The sequence below is a fragment of the Trachurus trachurus genome, assembly GCF_905171665.1.
Source record: "Trachurus trachurus genome assembly, chromosome: 20".
Lineage (NCBI taxonomy): Eukaryota > Metazoa > Chordata > Actinopteri > Carangiformes > Carangidae > Trachurus > Trachurus trachurus.
In genome coordinates this window covers 9,750,227-9,771,205 of record NC_139911.1, presented here as the reverse complement: position 1 = coordinate 9,771,205, position 20,979 = coordinate 9,750,227, and the positions used below count along the sequence as shown (strand labels likewise).

Sequence of the window (20,979 nt, the reverse complement as noted above, 5' to 3'; positions counted from 1 at the left end):
AAGACCAAGGCAATTGCTAGACAGGAGGGAAAGAAAAATGTTGGACAGGATCCCACTGACCTGAATTTCATCTGAAAAATAAGAGAGAGAACTGCCAAAATCGTACTAAATGTATGCTGTTGCACACACACACACACACACACACACACACACACACACACACACACACACACACACACACACACACACACACACACACACACACACACACACACACACACACACACACACACACACACACACACACACACACACACACACACACACACACACTCATATTTCTTATACAAGACATACAAGTAAAATGCACACAGGGGTGCCAAACAGCTGAGCCTGTGACAGAACGTGACAGTGAAATGATTATCAGGAAGAGTGGGTGGTGGATGGACTGCGAACTGGCCGTGTCACGGTCGTCTTCCTTGATTCTCCGTGATGGATTTTTTTTCTAAAGGGACATAAATACTGATAAGAAAGTGACGGGCTGAAAGCACAAGTGAAGGAGAGTGACTGATTTAAAAATGACAGGGAAAGAGGGGGAACAGAAACATGGGGACAAAGTGAGAAAACGGGAGATAATAAGACCAAGAAACTGCGAGAGAGTGAGAGAGGAACACCAAGCATAGTGGAGGAGCCATGTGAGATTATATGATATCATATGATAAAATAGAGGCGAGGCAGTTTGCGATGTGTCCCCTTCCCCTGACAAAAATCCTATATCTTATCCAATTACAGAGCCATTACACTCTAGCCCACTGTTGACAGATAACCAGGCCCATATACGTGGAAATGTCAATACCTCAAAAAAGAAAAAAGAAAAAAACACGCAGCAAAGCCATTTCCCTTGGGAGGAGGGGGAATTCTGTATCAAAAGTGGGAAGAGGGAGGAGGGTTACAGAAGGGGCAGGGTGATAAGTAAACAGACAGGACAAAATACAGATTAAGAAGGGGAGCTGAGCCGGCAATGACTGAAGCAGTGTGACACTTTGAACAAGATCGGAGGGTGGGTGTCAGAAAGAATGACGAGAAGGTGTGTGGTGGTGGTGAAGAAGAGGAGGCAGAAAGACAGAAATGTGGGAGAGTAAGAGAGATGGATGAGTTTTAACAGTAGAGGGAGTGATGAGAGAGCATTTTATAGCTCTAGTATTGGGCGGGAAGAGATGAGATAACATGTGGATGGGATGAAAAAAAGGACAGGAAGGGAGCAGTGTAGTTATGGTAAAGAAGGTGATAGATGAGCACAAAAGTCAAAAGGGGAAGAGGAGCGAGCACAGGGAGAAGGATGAGAAACTTGGGAGAAAGAGAGATAAATGAAAGCCATTCAAAAATGAAAAAGGTGTGCCATCAACTGAGAGTTAGTCTGCAGGTGGCTTAAATGACATGGAACAGAAGCAAAGATTGGAAAAAACATAGGCAGGGGTTCAGGACAATAAAAAAGACATAAGAAAGTAAGAAAGGAGCAGTAAGAACTTACATGGAATGTGGCCATAGCTGTAAAGAGCTCAGAAGTCAAGTTGAGCTACACCATGCAGCTTCCTTGTCTCAAGGTGTTTCCGTTAATCATATCCGATGACAGCAATGAACCAAGATATTTCAAAGTCAAAACCCTTTCAACAATGGATTTTTTAGGGGGGTTGCTAATGTGCACAAAGAAACAGAAAACAAGCTGTGTTCAAGGCCACTTAATGATAAATATCTACAATTACGTACCCTGCAGTGCTAATGTCCCACCGACCCCGCTCACACCACTGGTGCCAGGGAAATCAGGCATTCAAACACAAATTGCAAAGCAAATTCACTTTCATCTGGGAGCCAAACCTTTCTTGAAAATTGATTTCACAGATTTGCCTTTTAACAACCTGGACTGTAGCCTACCTGTCCAACCCCCCCCCCCCCAAACCTTCCTCTCAGTCCCAGAGACCTGATACCCAAATTAACTTTTTCACTTCTATTCCATATTATTAACACTCTTCATGCAGAATATACAGTATAGTACCAGCCCACTTAAACTGATTGCCTTCACATCCCAGTCTTTTCTAACCTCAATCATCCAGCACTTTGCTTATTTGATTACATGTTACCTCTGTCTGAACTTGCTGCCTGAAAGATTAATTATATATTACGGTACTTTAAACATGTTCTAGATTTGCATCTGGGTTTTCTTTCCTTTTGCCCTGTGCAGAAACTGTCACAGTCTACATGTGTTGCTGATGGGAGACCTGTTGAGATTGGTGACACAACAGTTGATAATACAGACAGAGAGGATTTTACATCTCTGGAAAGTTATCATGGCAGCAATCAACTGGTCTTCCCTCTCAATAATCCAAAAATAAACATGAGAATTACAGCATTTATGTTAAGTGATATTGTACTTCCTGCAGTATGTTGGTGCTCAGTATCATAATCTTTATTTAAACACACGGGCGCTCTAAAAGCACTTTCCTGCTAATTTGACTGACCAAAGTCACTACTTCATGACTGTGGTGGCTTGTATCAAATGAATGACGACAAACTTGTAATGAAGAACACACTCACACAGCGAATATGGTGACAGTGTGGACAGAGGGCGAAAACAAATCACCGAGGTGCTGTAGTCTCTCTGGTTCAAAGTCTCAGCCCTCTTCTTCTTTTTACAATGCTCATGGCACAAATAAAAACTATAAAGACTATGCAACATTGACAGTCCACACACACACTCACACGCTGCCAGATACAATGTCTTGCACACTAACACACACTCCAACACTTTTAACTATTCAGCGTTGTGTCAACAGCCAGGCTATATTTTCTCTAATGGAGAGAGCATGTTTTTCACTCTCACACATCAACACACACACTTGGGCATAAACACACACAGGCCTTGTGACAAGGAGTGAACTGGTCAGCCGTCTGCTGCTAATGAGACTGAACCAGGGTTATGCCTGCATGGAGAATTATGTGGCAGCCACCTCTGTCAAATTTCATGCTGTCTCTAGTTCTCGACAATCTCTGACGGGTATCTTCGTAGAATCGTTATTTTCTCTGGCACCGCATGGATTTTTGCCGTGGCCCTGAGAGCTCAACACTCTGCAACTCATTCAAATACGAGAAAACTCATTCAAATACAAAAACACACTGCAAATTCCATCTATTTGACAACACATGTGCTGCAAGACGAGTCGACACAACACAGTGGAAGCATTTCCAGAGGACACTAAAAAGTGGTGAACTGGTTGGAACTTGTTGTTCAATACCCAATTGTGACTTTTCAAGTTAAAAAGTATTGAATAACAAGCACATCTAAGCAAGTTGCATCACCGTGTGCCTTTTAAAGGACAATTCCAGGCAAATTCAACTCGGGGGTGTATTTTCCTATCATTTTAGGTCTAAAAGAAGGAATCTGAAGATTTTCAGTTTAATTGCTCCTGTTTTGCGGTAGTTGTGTCTGTCCCCGCATCGCCACGGCAGCAATGAATGGGAGTGGATGTAAGTTCTGCTGTTTAGGCTGTTTACAGCCCTCAAAGCCGCATTTTTTTTCCACAGACAGCGTCAGATGGCGACTCAAACATGCACCGAGAAGTTTATTTACTTCAAGCAAGCCGACATGTTTGTAAAACTAGATCTAATTCAAAGTCTCCCAGAGTCTCGCGCGAGCCCGAAGTTGCCGTGCTCGGTGTGTTCAGGTGCAGTAGGAGCTACCGCTTGTGTCATAAACACAGGAATATCAACTCTTTACTTGCTTGAAGTGTACATTTTTTTCCACAGACAGCGTCAGGTGGCTACTCAAACATGCGCCGAGAAGTTTTTTTTACTTGAAGCAAGTCAAGCGATTAAACTGAAAATCTTCAGATTCCTTCTTTTAGACCTAAAATGATATGAAAATACACCCCCGAGTTGAATTGTCATTTAAGCAGACACTATACTACTGTAAACTAAAAGAACAATACAGTGAAGACATAACTCCTAATTTCTTCCTTTTAGGAGTATTTTTTCTTCTTCATTTGCAGGTATACTGACATAAATCAGATGATCGTCTTGCAATATATCAATTAGTGACACCATCATTATTGTAGATATTGTGATAGTATTGTGCATTGTGTTGTGTCAAAGGTTCAGCCACAACAAACTTTAACTTTGGTAAAGGAAGAAAGTCTACTGCACAGTCTCACTGAAATGAATGTGGTAACTGTCTTTTTAAAGAAGAACTCCTATAAGTCTGAACATGGCTTTAAGGGTGAATAAAAGGACATGGTGATGGTTAGGGAAGGGGGGATGAAGGGGAGGGATGGTGCAGGAGGCATGTTAGGGTTACGGGGTCACCAGAAGGAACAGATGGGAGCGGGAGAGAGGCAGAAAGATTGAAAAGTCCTGCGAGATGTAAAGGTTCAAAAGATTGCGAAAGTGATGGCAAGCATTCGAGAAAGATGGACTTTAAAAAAAAGCAATGAGAGAAGAGAGCTTTGGGCTAGAGAGCTTGATGTTAGAGGTCAGAGGAGGAACAAGGGACACAAATCAAGGATGAGGGGGAGCCGAAAAAGAGACCAGAGAAGTGAAATGGGCAAATGCTGTCATAGATTGGAGAGGAAAGGAGAGACCTGGAAAAAGAACAGATGAGAGGTGAGAGGAGAGGAGGGGCAAGGTGGGATGGAGTGGGGGGAGGGCTGGAAAATGTGTATGTATATATATATATATATATATATATATATATATATATATATATATATATATATATATATATATATATATATATTAGAACAGAGGTGCAGTGAAAGGTGAAAGCCGGAGGGAGAAAGGGGAGAAGTGAGAAGAGGTTGACAGAATAAAGTGGAGATGGAGGAGGCTGGTGAGAATGGAGGGTGAGAGAGTGAGAGGAGCATCAGCGAAAGGAGAGGGGGGAAAAACCAGAGGAGAACGGGGAGGGGAGGACTGTCGGGGGACTGTCACCGCTCTCTCGCTTGTCACACACACAGATGTTCGGGGAGGAGAGGAGGAGCAGGAGGAGGAAAGACGAGAGAACAGGGGACCAGAGAAGGTCAAAGAAACCACCTCTGAGGAAGATACGAAGAAAAGGAGAAAGGCAAGTAACAAAGAGAAAAAAGATCAGGAGATAGAGCCCAGGATAAAGGAGGGACAATAAGTACAATCCAAGAGGAATGCAGAGAGAATAAAGCCTCGAAAGCAAAAGAGACAGAAAATAGAGGAGCACTGCCACCTAGATTTTTCTCCACTGAAGTTGATAAGAATCTTGAAAGTACTGCTGATACCAAATCACTTTCACTGGATAATAGACACTTAGACCGTGTGCACTGTATATGTGTGTGTATATGTGCGTGTCTGTGTGTTCTTTATATTTGAAGTCTGCACTGAGGCATTAACTGATATTGTTCACAGACAGTTACTTGATTGATGAAATATTCACGAACAATGATAAATATTCTTCATCTTTCAACCAACCAGCTCAGCTTTATAAATGTATAAACTTTTTGGCCAAGAATAAAGCAAGTTAAAAAGTCATTTTAGCATCTGATAATGGGCATTTTCACTGTTGTTAACAAACATTTTATTTACCAGTTAATGGGTCAATGCAAAATAACAGATTAATTAATAAAAGCACGACCCAGTCAGAGAGATCGAACATCTTCTAATGAACTTAAAAATAGCAGAAAATCGAATCTGATTGTATTTTCTCACTGGGGAAATACTCTGTATTGATGATATACTTTAGCAATTTATCAGCTTATCCTGCAATGGATCTGTCTGAAGGTTCAAAGCTCCCATATCCATCTCATGACTCTAAAATATATCCTCATACTTCTTGAACTCACCCAGTTTCTGTGGCACTAGTGCTGGCATATTTAAGCGAGCAGCATGTAAGAAATCAGATTCCCTGAAAGCTACCTGGTGAACATGTTCCTGTACGCTTCACATGCATGTCCTTCAGAGATTAAAGCAGCCAACCAAGGCCAACAACAGGTTTGGAGTTTCTCCAAGCTTGTGAAATAAGGTCTGGGCTATCAGTGATGACATAGATAACCCAGCATTGTAGTAGCTGGAGTGTGTTATAGTGGATTCAAACAGATACCACCACTGATTACAACTACACCAACCACAAATGTGTACAAACATAGATGCACACACAGGTGCTACACCAGCTTTTATCACTTTATCAGTACAATTTCTCACTGGCATAACAACTGTGTCATAGTTATATTGGGAATGCCAGGTGCACCAACACCAATGGAACTTAATGGAGAGAAAATCTGTGGCCAAACACTAATGTCAAAATTTACTTTTTTGTTGAACACTTCATATGCAGCTGATCAGAGCTCACTTACTGTAACTGCATCAGTCACAGGGTTGTCCATCGCTCCTGGGGTGAAAACGTGAAGATATGCTGCTCATGTGAAAATATACTTAAATACTATGTACTCTGTGGGTACTCCACAGAGGGCTGGAATGTGAAAGCAAATGTGACATTAGGTGGGAATCCGTGTGAAGATTAAAGCCAAGCACGACATCCTAAAATATGTGGTTTCATTCAACTGCCAGACTAAGTCAATAACTTCAACAGCACTGATGGTAGAAAATGTTAGTAGAGGAGAATAACAAACACGGGAGAAAAAAACAGCAGGAGCAAAGGCGCAAGAGCGGGCAATACACGAACAAAAGCTGGATCAAACAAGTGAAACTGTGTGCGAGAGTGCAGACAAAGAGAAAGATAAAAGATTTCAAGAAAGACAAAAGTGGGAGAGATGTTCAAAGGAGAGACCAGAGTTTACATAGTCACTTCAGACGATGTGATCGTGGACAGGTGTCAAGCAGCTGGTGACAGACATGACACAAACAAAAGTGACAGAGTTAGATCAGAGCATCAAACAAGAACATCTTTCCTCTGTCTTACTGTCAGTGTGCGAGAGTGAGTGGGCAGAGTTTGTCTCTGCATGTGCATGCGAGTTGAAATGCTTTAATGCCTATCTGCTCGCTTTCATGTACACATGTGTGTGAGAACATGCGAGTGTGCGTGTGATTATCAAAGTTTCCACTTCTCAAACCAAAAACCACATTAACAGAATGCATTAATTAATTAAGCTTCTAGTCCGTGTGAAAAATGCAGAAGAAAAAAAAAAACAGCTGGTTAACCCTCTGCTGGTACTCCATCTTTCTGTCATGGAGTAAAGGGAGCGGATGGAGACGGAGTAATTTAATTAGGAGCGGACTGCCATTATCGATGGATGACTGCAACAGCTAGAGACATCAAACAATTTTGCAAGATGACAGAGAGTGAAAAGCAACGCATGAAAGGGGAGGGAGAATCTGGTTAATTGACCAGCAAGTCAGAGCACATTTGTATTGCAGAACTCTGATGCCCTTCATCCGAATGAGGAGGAATCCTGCGTAACTTTATAAAACTTCGGTAAAACTAGTAAAAGCGTGCATCGGGGTGAGAGTGTGAGTGAAGAAAAAAAAATAGATAATGAGGTCTGTGAAGAAAGAAAGAAAGAAAGAGGACAGGCAGGGAGAATGGAGTGTGGGATTGAGAATGTTACTGTAGAAAATAGAAAGTGTATGGAGGGAAAATGAGATGGAGTGGGGAAAAAAGGGGAGACAATGATGTGATGGAGGGTAGACTGACAAGTAAGAGTGGAGAAATGAGGGACAGAGAGACAGAGAGAGAGAGAGAGAGGAGAAAAGAAAATGGAATGTAAGGATCAGTGGCCACGTGTTTGTGATTAGTGGCCCAATCTCATGCTTGGCCACGTCTACACACCACAGCAATGTGGGAACACACGCACGCGCACATATTCCCATACGGATGTTCAAACACACGAATCAGTTCACCCATTCATCTTTCACTTTCTTCACAAGCAAATTGTATTCATTGTTCGCCTCTGTGGGTCTGACTAAAGCACAAATCACCTCTTGACCTATTAACTGAAAGAGGGCCGTGTCAAAACAAACCAGAGTGGAGATAATAAAATGCAGCCACATGAATATTTCAGATGCCTTTTTGAGATGATAGAGGATTTAAAATCTGAGCTCTTTTGAAGCTAAATTTCAGCTGTTACACACCACTGGCTCAAATTGTCAACCCTAAAGTTGTTCATCACTTGTCACTGTTGTCTGAACGTCAACTGTCCCCATGTCCATTTCAGTCTATTCACACACCTCAGAGACCCCTTCTTTGTTGCCTGTCACATCCTTCACTCTTCCCACACCTCCTTTCTATGCTTCTCCACATGCTCTATGGTTTCCCTCACTCTGTGCCATCTTTATTTTAACCAGTGTCAACAGGGCGTCTACCTGTGGCTGAAGTTAGCCTTGTGTGAGGTGCAGCTCACTCATGTGGTTGCTATGTGACTATTGAAAACTAATTTGGAAATCAGTGGTCTATTGCTGAAGGTTGAGGCACAGTTTCTCAAATATTTTTTTTCTGAAACATGAATAGGTGTATGAACTATTTTAGTTGCTTCATCACACACCGACACTAATCCTGTAGGCTTTGCACTGTACAGTACGCTGACAATCTTGACCATATGTTCATTTTTATACATATAAAAATGACATTAACCTGGACCTCAGCACCACAGAAACAAAGGAGATGGTAATAAACTCCAGGAGCCTCCTGGAGGACTCCAGCTGCACTGAGCACTCTGCCCTCTGTGCCCAAAGGGAAGGAGGTAGAGGGATGGTGGAGTGTCTCAGGTTTGTGGGGATCTGCATCTTTCTTGACCTCACCTGGAGCCAGATGCATAAAAATAGGCTCCATGACTGAAACAAGTACAATAATACAGTTAATAATGATTTTATTATGTCCTCTGTGGTTATGCAGGTGCTTGGCAAAGTCTATGAAAGAAAATTACAAACCTCTTCACTATAAAAGACATGAACATTTGTCAGCTCAGGGTTTCTGTGTCTGCAAGCCTTTCATGTTTATGTCTGCTGAGGTCTATCGACATCAACTTTTGTGCAAACAGGAAATATCCCAAAAACTTATGGATTAAAACAACTTCATGGGAAAGACAAGGACAAGCAAAGACCTTAGAGGCAAAAAGAAGATTTGACAGCAAAAGACAGAGGAGGAAAATGAAAGAAAAATAAAAAGGAACAGGTGGATGGAAGGACGTGAAGGTTAAAAAAAAAGGATAAGAGGGGAAGGACAAAAGGGGAGATTGAGGAGGAGGGTGACATATTAACAGAGAGAGTGAGGATAAAGGCGGGAAGCAGTGGAAAGGGGCACACAGACAAATAAAGTGTCAGAGTCTTTATCAGTCTGTTCTGTCTTCAAAACCCAGAGGCATTAACTGTCCCTGCTTGATTTATTCTATCCCAAACATAATAATGGAAACAAAAAACAAATCTAGCTTATAGTAATGTTGATGAAATAATAAACTGCATCTGTGACTGACAATCAAACTCAACTGGTCTTAAATAAGATGCTGTGATGTAATTTTGTAAATAATGTACTGCGTGAAGTAACAGCTTGTGAGTGATTGTGTTTTCCAAACATCGAAACAGGCATTTCACAGCATGGTGATGAGTCTGTGGATAAATAATGTCTTTAATTTTAGCAGACAGAGCATTTATCAAGATCCTTCTTTGAGGTAAATAGATGAATAAAGCAACACTCACAAGATTATTCCTGGTATTTACTGTATACGCTACATGCATACAAATATACATTTAAAAACACATAATATTACTTATTCAAACACACACACTCACAATTTCACACACATACAGGATTGGTGTGACAGTCAGAAGAACAAACACACAACGGACCAGGGGCCTGGTGACTGGTTGGCACATAAAAGACGGCTGCTTGCCGGAAAATCGTTATGGCATCATTTTACCTCTCTCATACACACAGACAGACGAGAAATGTGCACCCAAAAATGGATATACATACAGACGCACACACCCTTACACACATACCCACAGCCTAAAAATCTAATAGCTGTCAGCATTCACAACACAAGCTTAATATGAGTGGTGTGTCCCATTGATTTTCTGCCTCCCCTGTTCCATAGCACTGGGAGATTGGAGTAGATTGGCTTATCAGCACACACTCATGCCATACTCATGGCACATTTGGCTGCCAAATTGCAGCTGCTTGGAGGGACCCCTCCTTGTGTGGGTATAAGGTTATAATCCTCGAGCCTGTGCTTTTGTGAGTTGTGAGAGTGTTGACTGTGAGTGATTCCACGCTGCTTTACACACTAACAGGCAAAAGTTTAACACCATCACTGAATTTCCCGCTTAACTTTATTTGATTCAATGTATCAGTGTTTCTAAAGCTTAGAATAAATAAATGGTTCATCTCAAACTAGTCACAGTGCTTGCTTCCTCACACGCAAATATTCCCCAAGTGAGGAACATACCACCCCAACTCGACTTCTTTGCCAAGTTCTACTGTAGTTCTTCTCTTTTAATGTTTTTTTTATGAAGACTGATCAACGAGACTTGGGTCATCTGACTAACAGTTAATGATCTCCTTCTCCTACTACATCAGAAACACCATGTATTTCAACACATCCTTTGAACAGACACTATTTGTATGTAATCAGCAAGAGCTGGGGCACCTGTGCAAATGATTAGCATTTTTTCCTTTCGTCGGGGCCTAAAAAAGAGAGAAATCAGTGTTCAAAAGCCTTTGATAGGTGGTGTATTTTAATCTGTGACTATATGTTGAGTGCAATCCTGTATTTTGTGATGCTCATGTCCCTGACACTATGGGTGGGTCATGTTTGATGTAATTCAAGCCTTTGAGTTTTCCCGGGAATGGGATAAGGTCAGTGGTTGCACATGTTGAAGTGTACTTGAGCAAGACAGAGAACCCCACGTCGCCCCGCTGTATCATTGATGTTCAAGACACTGTATCGTATGATAAAATAAAGTAAAAAGCAATGGATGAATGTTAGCCTGAATGCAATGTCCTTTTGCCCTACAGAACTTCTCTGACTTGTCTTTTCTCTTCTAATTTAATATTCCACCCCTGTCATACTGTATGCTTTATGCTAACAAGATCATGACCTCATCATCCAAACGGTGTCATTCTATGGAGGACACAAAGACACAGAGGATGGGATCAAACTTTATGTCCTTTTCAATGTGTTGTAGAATATACCCATTCTGGCACGTTCACAGAAAAGGTCATATCTGATTCGGAGTTTGTCAGTTTGTTGTTTGTCTCAGTGTTGATTTTGCTTGTCGTATAGTGTCATTTGCATCAGTCAAGAAAAACAAGGTTACACTTTGGGAAAATGATTACAAGTCAAAGTTGACAGGTAGTGAAAAAGAAAGAAAGCAGAGCGCTTCCTCATGAAACATTTTCACTGCTAAATAAAGAAACCAGATGTATCTGAGCCACTGGGTTTACTAATTATATTTTCAGAATCTGGAGGTTAGTCATCTCAACAAGTCATTTAGTCTGCATAATATATCTTAAATTGTACTTTTTTTTAATGAAGTGAACAAATCTAAAGTCAAAACATTTCACAAAAAAATCTCAACTGAATTTACAATGAGCAAATAAAAATGCTTTATTCAGAAACACTTGCTTTTTCCCCCACAACACTACTCCAGAGCTATTTTGATGGAAGTTAAGGAACTGAATTGAATCATGTTTATTAAGTGAATGTGAATGCATTTCACACAGTATGAATTGTTTACCTACTTTGAGCATTACTGGAGTTTTTCAACACAACAACTTCCAATTAATTTTCCCCAAGGACTCCCATCTCTGAGGAGATTGGATAAAAAAGAGAAAGGATGAACCACTTGTATGTTTACAGTCATCCATTGTTGCTGTCTTCAACAGTTTGGTCTTTATTTCTTTACTGCTTCTCCTTTTCTCTTGTTTGTAGGTATCATGATTAAAGGAGGAGCAGTCCTGTCTCAGCAGTAATTCTATTGGTATGATTAAATACACCAGATTATCTTGCCTTTATTTGCTAGCTCTAAGATGTGTTTCCTCAGCTGTAGTGTGACTATATTAGATAGAAAAGTATGAATTATTAATTGTATAAACATAGAGGGGTGTAATTGTCTGGTCCTATCTCTCTCTGCTGTGGACTGATGTGGAAATGAGCTCCAGTCTGAGTCACTGAGATAATGACTGGAGCTGAGGGAGAGAGAGATGGAGAAATGGAAGAGGAAATATTGAGAGTAAAGTAAAAAAGAAATAGAGAGAAATCTGAAAAAAGAAGGGAGAGGTGATAGCAGCTGTGCAGCACAATGAAGCATGTGAGGATGAGCATTTGAGGGCTCAGCCATTTATCTCCCAGTGTGTTATCTGAAAAATCATTTTCAAGGATGTATGTCCAAGTACCTGAATTTACTTTTGTCGAGTTTGTATATATGCACAACCCTTTCTGTACACCACTCATGTATGTACAGTATAACTACATGGACATTAGTAGCATTTGTGTGTGTGTGTGTGTGTGTGTGTGTGTGTGTGTGTGTGTGTGTGTGCGTGTGCGTGTGCGTGTGTCTACCTCCTCTCTGGTTGAGCTTGGCATATCCGGGTGCATATCCATTGGAGAAGACAGATGAGCTGGTGAAGGCTGTGTGAGGCAGAGGAGAGGCTAGAGCTTCATCACACTTTGCTGTGGAGAGAGAGAAAGAGAGAGTATATATGAAGAACAGAGGAGAGATAGAAAAGATGAGCACAGGAAAGGAGAAAGAAGAGAGAGGAGCAGAGGGGGAAATGGGACAGAACGTTGAAGGAGATGAGTGAAGAAAAAAGAAAAGAGAGAATTAGTATATTTCACATTAATAACATTAAATGCATTGAAATTGAAAATGCATGTCTATGAAGTCATTTGCAGTAAAGCCAAATTACAACATTATTCAGATGTTAAATGAATAATCTCTAGAATTAAATCTCCTCAGTTTGGTTCTAACACATTCAGATAAAAAAAAAAATCTGAAGTCTAATAATGTTTGTGTGGTTTCACTTATTGTCTGAAAGAGACTTGCTCACAGGAGTTGAGACAACATGGTAGAGCTGAAAGTTGAGGAAAGCTGTTTGTGGGTCAAGAACTAAGTCAGGTCAGTCAAACTTGAACCACAGGGGCAAGAAAAACTTTTGCTGAGTGCACTGCAAAAACATCTACTATAATGAGCAAGAGGGCCTTGTAAAAAAGATGCAGATGCATACTTGATTTAGAGAAGGGGAAAAGAGACAGAAATATTAAAAAAATTAGACCTTGAACTGGCCCAGTCCCATTAGGCTCTGCACAGTCAGAATTAACAATTACTGTATGACTCTGATCTGTCTCATTCTTCCTTGATTGATTCACATATTGTCAGGTGGAAAATGTTAAACGTCACCTGCGTAATGCAAGTTTACATGGTCCTTATTAAATCACTCGGCCCTTGAAAAGGGATTGAGCATTTCAATTCAAAAATACTAATAATCTTGAATGTAATCATGCAGACCTGAGTCCAAATACACAATTCCACCTGTCAAGATGAATGAACTGTGTACCCATGACTTGGAGTAGCCATGAGGAAAATATTCAGCTAGACCAGAGGTGTACTGCTACTCAGTCCAAGCTGACCTCTGTGTCAACCCACAACTCCTTGGACTATCAAAAGAAATCCAAGACAGCGACTTCAACGGCATACATATGAGACACATAAAGGCAGCAAAAAAAATCACATTGGACAAATATATATTCCTGACACACATACGCACACACCTGCATGCACACGCACAAACACACACACACCAAGTCGCTTTCCTTCCTCTCTTTCAATTTGCCCCTTACACTCACTCATACGCACAAACAAAAACACACTCAGCTCCTCCAGTACATTAGGCTTCACAGTGAGAGAAATTGTGAATGGTCTGTCAGGCCTGGTAGAGGCAGTCAATAGCTCTCTGTCATGCCCCACCGTATAAGTGTGACCATGTGTGTGTGTGTGTGTGTGTGTGTGTGTATGGTTCGGGAGCTAGATTTAGAAGAGAGAAATGTTTGACTTTCTGTGAATGTTTGTGTGCTGTACAGTATGCTACTGAAAGTCAGGACTTCCTGGGCTGTTGGCTTCTTAGATATATTACTTTTTGTCACAGGTGAGCTCACAGTGAAAAAATAATATCATCAGAGCCTGCAAATGCACAACTGTGTGTATTTCTGTATGGAAGGGGAAACCCAGCCTCTCCTTTATAAACACCCAACACATAATTGGTGTTCACCAGAGGAGAGAGTCCACAGAAATATGTTTGGTTGGTATTTTGTCAAAAATTATAATTTCACCCGCTTGGCCCGTGTCATTTACTATGTATGTTAATCATGGACTTTGTGATGAACTTAGCTTCCCTGAAGCTCAGAGTCAGCTGCCACCATCATGGCAACACCTTACTGCACTGGTTGACAACAGTGTTGCCAATAGTGACTTTGCTTTATTTCAAAAATACAGTGTAACCCCTAAGGTCAAAGCTTACAGCTTTTCAGTAAGTTAGAAACACACTGTAGAGTGGAGTATGGTCATAAGCTGTGTTTCCACTGCAGGAGTTCCTCGTAAAAGGAGGGTGTAGGAACTTCTACAGGAACCGTCCTCTCACTCTACTACCCCTACGTTTCTCTTTAAATGATGAAGTAATTACAGCAAATACTAGAGAACAAAAGCTGTTTTAAACATGTGTGTCTGGTGATTACTTCAGATGACTTTGCAGTTTTGAATTCAAGATTAAAAAAACAAAACAGTGCAAAATCTTGGAAAAAGGTCAATGAAAAAAAAAATGTAGCTGTACTAGAATAATGAATATGTACAGAACAGAAAGTAGGAGGCAAGCAAACATGTAAAGGGATGAGGCCAACTGGCACCAGGCAGAATGGAAACAGGTGATTAATAAACTAAAATTCCTCCAAAAGGCAGCAACAACATAAACACAGCAGGGGGTCCAGTTCAGTGACTCCGATAAGGTAGCAGAGAGTTAATGGAAAGTGGCTTAATAAATTGCTAGAATATCATCAGATGATGTGCGGTCCTAATACTGTAGCTGGTTTCAGTCTTTCTCTACTTACTGTAACACCTGCGCTAAGACAATACAGTCTTAAGGAGGCTGCCTCTTATTCATCCACAATGCCTTTCCTACAGCTGCAATCTCAAGAGTATCTCTACACGTTTCTTCCAGTGCATAAACACAGACACACACACACTCACTCAAAGACAACCACGAATGCACAGCATAAGGGCAGGGAGGTAAGGAATGAATGGAATGAAAGAGGGAAGTTAAATGTGAGAAAGTGGAATTTAAGGGAACGGAGGTGTGGAGAAAAATACAGTGCATTTCCTCAGTGCCTCCGGTTATTTCCTCAGGGCTCTCTTTACTCACTGATGGGGGAAAACGTGAAATGAATTTAGCGGTCAGATGGAAGGAAAAAAACCCACTTGTAATGAACTATCTGATGCTCCTGGAGAATTACAAATATATATAATATAATACAATTTCTTTTGAAATGATAATATTATATAATGAATTACGTGTGCATGCTTGGGTGAGATGTGTTTCGCCTGTGCAATTAGAAACCTGAATATATGCAGCGATAATCACATAAGTCTCTAGGTGTAAGAGTCTCTAATTGCGATAATGGGGAAAATTTTGAAGCAGTCATACTGTATATTCTTCTAATTTCCTCATAATAATGAATCCACATCACACACAGTGTCTTTCTGTTCACATACAGTTTGCATACATTATAGGAGACTCATGAGTTTGGACTCTGTAAACTTCATGTGTCTCAGTTTGCCCGAAATAAAATAAAAGAGCTTGTACTTATACTTACGAAATATTAAATGTGATTCAGTGACTTGATCATCAATTAATTAAAATACAAATTAAATTCAAAAGCTTTGGTGGGTCAAAGAGATGTCTGATCTTTTGTCCAGCAGTTGATTGGTGCAACAATGGTTAAAGAAAAAAACAATGGCCTATGCAGCTGCCTTTAGCTGAGGTGTCATACACCTTTTGATGGTTATGTGGGCAAAGGATCTGCCGCAACGCTGTGTCCTGTAGAGCAATGAAATGAACATCGGAGTGACGTTAGCTGCTGCTGTACTGTAGCTGCTTGTCTGACCTGCCAGACTGTTGTGTAGAGGGTGGTGGTTATTGTCCATGATGGCCTGCATCCCACAGTGGTCATGACAACATAATAACTTCTGAGGTGAGGCTGACAACAAACAAAGCATATGGCAGTAAAAAGGGAAAGGCTGGTTGCTGTTGGACTGAAGTGGACACAATGTGACATGTCTGGGGAGAACAATGAGCCCATTACTCTGACTTTAGTCTTCCATGCTGTATAATGGGTTCAGTTCCTTCAGTATGTCCAGTAGCTATTCGAACAAAACCTGCGCTGCTTCTTTTTTTTCTATCTGAATTGTTTGTACCCGGAGACATATGGTCTGTTTCACAGTTCATTAGACTCCATTTCTCGCTGTTAATTTGAAGACAACAAACAGTGAACAGTATCTTAACAATGGAGGACTGCCTTTTACTTTATATACTGTATCTGATTTGGCCATAAACAGTAAAAATATATAGTCTGTAAACCTGCAGAAAAAACAGCTGAAATTACAAAGCCAGAGCTATCTCTATCAGGAAACCCTAGTACCTTACTAAATGTTTGAACTTTTAGAGCTGAGTAGGGAATTTGGGTTAGGCTACAGCCTTGAAATTACGGGCAATAAATCTGACGTTGTCTGTTTCTCCATTTTTCAGCATCCTTAAGGAATGCACCTCTCCCAACAACTGTAATACACTTAAGTGATTTATTGCTTTGAGATGATTAAATAGCAGCGCTGGGTTTCCCTCATAGGTAAATCGCACAAGTGTGAGAAAGTTCAGCCTTGTTTTTTTTCCTTGGTACTAATTAGTCTTTGAAAGAGACCCACGATACATCATGTCCATCAATAATTCACTGATATATCACAGTGCCACCTGCTGCAGTGCACACACACTGTAGCCCTGTGATGTCAAGATAAATAGATTGTTAAAGTAAATAAATGAAGTAATAAAAGAAACACCCACATGCTGCATAAAAGAATAAACTGGGTGCAGGTTTCCATGTCTGTACGAGAGCATAGCAACAAATAATACAGAAGAATACATTCATGAATGCAGACCACATGGTCATATCCAACCATGGCTCAAGTGTGAGATCGTAGCCGCTGATATTTGCCCATGTCTAAAGTGCAAAGTAGGGTTCTGTATGTTCTGGTACTTTAGGGCAGGCAAATGACTACAATATCCAAGCGCAAATGTCAGCCTATTCCCCTGAGAGCAAGAGTGATAGTTTTATGCTTGATGGTATGATAAGAGAGGAAGGAAAAACAGGTAGGGGCAGCGAGAGAGGCCATGAGGGAAAAAAGAGAGACAGACAAGATGGGGAAAATAAAGGAAACAGGGAAAAGATGACAGGTGAGAGCAAAGCAAAATGGCTGCCTTCCAAAGCCTTCTTAGTGACATTTCGAGCTAGGTAAATAACTAGGATGTGGAAAAATAGCAACCAGGAGATGTGTCAGCTGGCTGCCACCAGTTGGGCCGACAGCCACGAACAGACAGAGCTTGGCCAGCTTGTTCAAAGGACTTTACATTGCTGCCACATCTCTGGAGCTAAAGGGAGGTGAAGTACAATACATCCAGGGTGATATTCATGACACCCTAAAGATCAGTTGGCATTAAATCACAAACTGCGGCCGCAAAACTAAATGTTGGCATACAGAAAATGGTATAACAACACACACAGAAAAAAAAAGAAAAAAAGAAATCTGGCTTTAATAAATTGTCATACCTGCCACATTAGCCCTTGAGGCAAATATCCTTGACAAAAATGCTTTAAAGCAAAGAGGCCAAACACAATGCATATTTAAAAATCCAGATGAAAAACATTTTTCTTTCTTTTTTTTGGATGGACAAGTTTGCTTAATATCACCCTATGTTTGTTTTAACACTAGGTCACTAAGTCAGTCAACCAGTGGGCAACACTCAGTGTTGCTTGAAAAAAAAAACACTACAAAAAACCTCTGCTATTGTTATCTAATGACTGCAAAAGCATTGCGTGTGTGTGGAATTTTGGTTTGGTGCTGTCAAGTCTGTCCTCTCAGCAACACTGAATGGGACTTGGGGGCTTTTTCTGGACTCAAGTCATGAACACAGTGGAAGCTGTCAAAAGTGCCAACAGCTGCATGGAGATGCCGCCTGACTCTCCAAACTGCCAGTGAGTGTGAGAGCCTCCATCTGTGCATGCCTCTGGTCTCTGGTGTGGCTGGAAGCACTATCTGTTACACCAGTTATGGCAGGTTGTCTGCTGTAAATGACCAATCAATAATTGTTTGACCAAACAAAAATGAACACTCCTTTACATAATTGAAAAATGTGTCTATTTGATAAAGACATTGTTCATGTAAAACCGGTTATTGGTTATACTGGTTATTATAGTTGGAGATTAGAAATAATGTTGTCAACAACAAGCCATTAACAGCAGAAAATATTTGTTTTCTGATACTGATATTAGCATAAACAAATGCATCAGGAAGCTGACCCCCACTGACTGTCACACAGTATACCTGTGCAATGTGTGTACATTGAATTCCTGTATGTAATATATGAGCAGATTTAGCAGTGTAACTTCTGATATGGCTTTCAAAGAGAAAAAGAGAAAAAAGAAGCAGCTCATCTTCTTTACAGGGGTCAAAGAGAGAGAGTTTAAAAACTGGTCAAATGGCCATTTTCTAATTAGCAAGCAGATACATACGCATGTTGTCCTGTACACCTGGAATTGCATGACAGCGGCTCCCAAGTGGGATTCACAAAGAGGTATAAGACACAAATTAACAGATGTTCCGCAGCCTCTCTAATTGGCATTACAGATGGTTCTTCCAACCATTTGCCACTGTCTTCAGTGTAAAATAAAAATGAAGTAAACACAAGTTCTGTTGTCTTTGACTAACCACTGCAGCCATAGTGGAAAATAGTTTTTGCGTAACATCATCTTTATCAGCTTTAATCTTAATATCAGCAGCTTTACAGTATTGTGTTGCATGGAAAGACTGAACAGATTTCATTCGAAAGGCTGTGTGCCCTTTGAATAAAATCAGTCGTGACCTTGAAATGCTGGAAGTTCCCATAGCCTGTGAACACATCACAGTCCAACAAGCATTTGGTAAACAGTCACAAAGCAGCCGTGAGCTCACTTTTCAAATCAAACCAAGAACAAAGGACATGACAGACACATTTTCATAAAAGATGCAACACTGACAGAGTGGAATTTCACTGTTGTGTTGTCAAGCGCTTAACGCTCGCCAAAATAAGTGAAAACATCAATCAGACACAGACAAAATGCACGAATACGTTAGTTGTACATTCATTTTTGCTGATGCCTGAAAACTTCCATGTGTCTTTTCTGACGACAGATATTGTTCTGACGAACACAGCATTCATATCCAGGAAGAAAAAAAAATACTGACAGCTTGACTCAACCCTCACTAGATCGCCTGCTGCTCCTAAGAATGAATAACAAACACCTTTCCTGACACTGTACAACATTTTCATTCAGGATATACAAATCACTTATGTCAAAGTGAATCCATAAGGTGTGTTGTTGGTTGTGTAGTGCACACCCTGCACTGCTTTAAATCCAGTATAAAGTAGAATTTTGCAACCTTTGTGTGCAGGGCCCCCACAGCCTTGTGGCATGAAATAGCGGATGGCAGTGGAGTGAATAACAATCATCTAGACCACAGGGTGGGAGCCCATTCAATTTCAATTCATACACTACCCCAGTGGGAATTAAAATGACCATTTAACTCTCTATGACAAGGTGCCAACTTTTCTAAATGTGAAATTTGCTCAGTGAAAAAAAGGAGAGAGGGGAGGAGGGGTTATCATACTTTTACAGAAATGAAGTTCGCCCAGGAATAGATATGACAATGTATTGGCAATTTTCCCCATCGGTGAAAATACCTTTATTTTAAATAAGGTGATAACGACTGTTTCACTGAAGAAAACTGAAATCCTTAGTCTCAACATGAATCTTGGTCTAAGAAATTAGCTGTTTTTCAACTGAGCTCTCTCTCTCTCTCTGTTCAGAAATGTACAGTATATGTGTGTATGTGGAACCTGACTCGCTTGGCCTGAGGGTGTGAGGTACCTTGTTATTATATTTTCTATCTGTTCATCTCTTTCACCCTTCTTTGTAACTTTCCATCTATTCTTTCTGCCTTTTTCCTGTCTATTTTCTAGCAGCCTCGTGTGTGAGTGGGTGAACTTGAAGATGTAATTAGTTATTTTTTCCCTCTCTACTTCTTGGAAGATGTTTTATTAAAAACAAAATCTCTTCTCATTCTGCTTATTTACTCCATACACTTTCACTCTGGCTTATTTCTCTTTCAACACTCCCAGTCCCTGCCTTTCCCGACCACCCTCCAACTACCCACAACCACCCCCAGGCTTGCCAGCTCTTTGCTTGAGCCGTTAATCTAAATTTTTTGGTCCAGATTCATTTTTCATGTCTTGGAACCCTCACCAAACAATTTTTGTCAACAGATCTTGTGCCCTGTGCCAATGTGAGCACAGACCAAGCGCATAATGAGATGTTTTGGATGAAGCAACCACACATATAGACAGACACCCAAACGTGCACACACACCTTTTCTCTTGTGCTTCTATCTTTCTACATCTGTCAAGTGAAATTTAAGCTAACTTCTGATATGTTGCAAAGCAAAACTGCTTCCAGCAGGTTGACTTACAAAACAAATACTAGCTTCATCAAATCACACTTAATTAATCGTAGACAGGCTGATATTGTTCTTTGACAGCCTTCAAAATCACAACTATCACAAATATGAATGACGTTTTTTAATGCGACATTGTGTTGGATGAATATTTTTACAAAATTTGGTCTTAACAAACATTTAAGAACGTTAAAAGCCACTGTTTATCAGTGAGAATTGATCATTTGACAGATTATAATTTACATGAACTATTTCAGAGAAAAC

General features: G+C 40.6%; 1 protein-coding gene across 1 annotated transcript in view; it reads right to left on the bottom strand.

Moving 5' to 3' along the window:
- Positions 1–20,979, bottom strand: part of cntnap2a (contactin associated protein 2a) — a gene marked incomplete at both ends in the record, with an annotated part of 308,927 nt that overhangs the window by 162,309 nt on the left and 125,639 nt on the right. Inside the window, one exon of the mRNA XM_083995741.1 lies at positions 12,471–12,581. Coding sequence (XP_083851867.1) covers positions 12,471–12,581 — 111 coding nt within the window. The remainder of the gene's footprint in view (positions 1–12,470; positions 12,582–20,979) is intronic.